The sequence below is a fragment of the Canis aureus genome, chromosome 15 (assembly GCF_053574225.1).
Source record: "Canis aureus isolate CA01 chromosome 15, VMU_Caureus_v.1.0, whole genome shotgun sequence".
Classification (NCBI taxonomy): domain Eukaryota; kingdom Metazoa; phylum Chordata; class Mammalia; order Carnivora; family Canidae; genus Canis; species Canis aureus.
Genome location: NC_135625.1, coordinates 62,512,153 through 62,513,807, shown reverse-complemented (window position 1 = coordinate 62,513,807; position 1,655 = coordinate 62,512,153). Strand labels below are relative to the sequence as shown.

General features: G+C 45.4%; 1 protein-coding gene across 1 annotated transcript; it reads right to left on the bottom strand.

Annotated features, from left to right (window-relative positions):
• Window positions 1-357: 357 nt before the first annotated feature.
• LOC144284068 (olfactory receptor-like protein OLF3) lies at window positions 358-1,357 on the bottom strand. The gene has a single exon (XM_077848438.1). The coding sequence runs from the start codon at window positions 1,355-1,357 to the stop codon at window positions 404-406; it is 954 nt and encodes a 317-aa protein (XP_077704564.1). The 3' UTR covers window positions 358-403.
• Window positions 1,358-1,655: the final 298 nt, after the last annotated feature.

The following is a 1,655-nucleotide window of genomic DNA, read 5'->3' as shown; positions in this document are numbered from 1 at the left end:
CTTGTTCCCAATGGAAGCACTATAACCCTGCGCAAATTTGAATGAATAAGAACCAGTGGTCCAAAGTAAGATCCACAAATAGGTCCAAGATTAGAAACAATGTGACAATCAAAACAATGCCTTTTTTCTTAGTACTCTTAGGCCATATGAATGGAGATAGAGAAAGTGTAGGAAGTTCTATTACAGCAGTTCTCATCTCCACTGAACATGCTGCTGTGACTTAAAAATATGCCCACATCCCACACCCCAATCCAACCTCCAGCCTCCTACCCAGCACCACCAGTATATGTGTCGTCATCTCCTTCCTGGTTGCCAGGGCAATGCAGGTGATGCCTGCCATATCGGAGTTAACTGGGATAAAGCACAGGGAAAGTTCTTTTCTCTAACTGATGTTCAAGATTCATCAAGTTGCTAGTTTTGAAGTTATTCCAGTTAATTGCCCTAATAATTTCTGCCAGGCTCCCTTCACCTCCTTATTCCTTACACTATAAATCATGGGGTTCAGCATTGGTGTCAAAACAGAATAGAAGAGAGAGATCAACTTCTCCTGAAGGACAGAGGGGCTGGAGCGGGGCTGGATGTAAGTGAAAATCGCCATACCATAGCACAGGACAACCACTGTGAGGTGAGAGGCACAGGTGTGGAAGGCTTTCTTTCTTCCCTCTGTGGACTGGATCTTTAGGATGGTGGAGATGATCTGGATGTAGGACAGGAGAACCAGGCAGAAAGGTGTCATCAGCAGAACAATGCTAGAAACCATGATTGCAATCTCGTTGGAGGAAGTATCCACACAAGCCAGTCTGACCACAGCTAGGAGTTCGCAGGATATGTGATCAATGTACTTGTTTGTGCACATGGGCAGCTGAAATGTGATGACAGTCTGCATGAGAGAGTTCATAGAGCCACTGACCCAGGAGGTGATGGCCAACCTAGTACAGAGCCCTCCGTGCATGATGACCGAGTATCGCAGGGGGTCACACACGGCCACATAGCGGTCATAGGCCATCACTGCCAGTAGAACAAACTCAATCCCACCCAAGCCCAGGGAGAAGAATAACTGGGCGGCACAGCTCACAAATGGGATTGCTTTATGGGCTGCAAGAAGATGTGCCAACATCTGAGGAATGATGCTTGTGGCATAAGAGACGTCAACGAGGGAGAGGTTGATGAGAAAGAAATACATGGGAGTGTGGAGTCGGCTGTCCAGTCTGATGAGAAGAATGATGAGGAAGTTTCCCAGCACTGTCACCATGTATGTGATCAAGAACAGGACAAAGAGGGACACCTGTGTGCCCCAGTCACTGGACAGGCCAAGGAGAACAAACTCTCTCACCCAAGTCTGGTTACCTGTTCCCATTAAAAAATCTCAAGATTATTAATCTGCAGAGAGAATCAGAAACAACAAAAACCAATGAATCAAAGAATCATAAAAATAACTTCTTACAAACACATATTGTTTTACCAGATGTTTCAGACCATTTGCTGGCCAAGATGACAGAGTCTATCCCAACATGTATTATTTCTATTCTGCATCAGAGTCAGGGTAGCACCTTTATAAGTACATGAGGTGGTCTCAGGATGACCCAGTTAAAGCCTGGAGATAATGCAGTGCAATTCTAGGAGCTCGCATCTTACCAACTTACTTCAGACTGAGA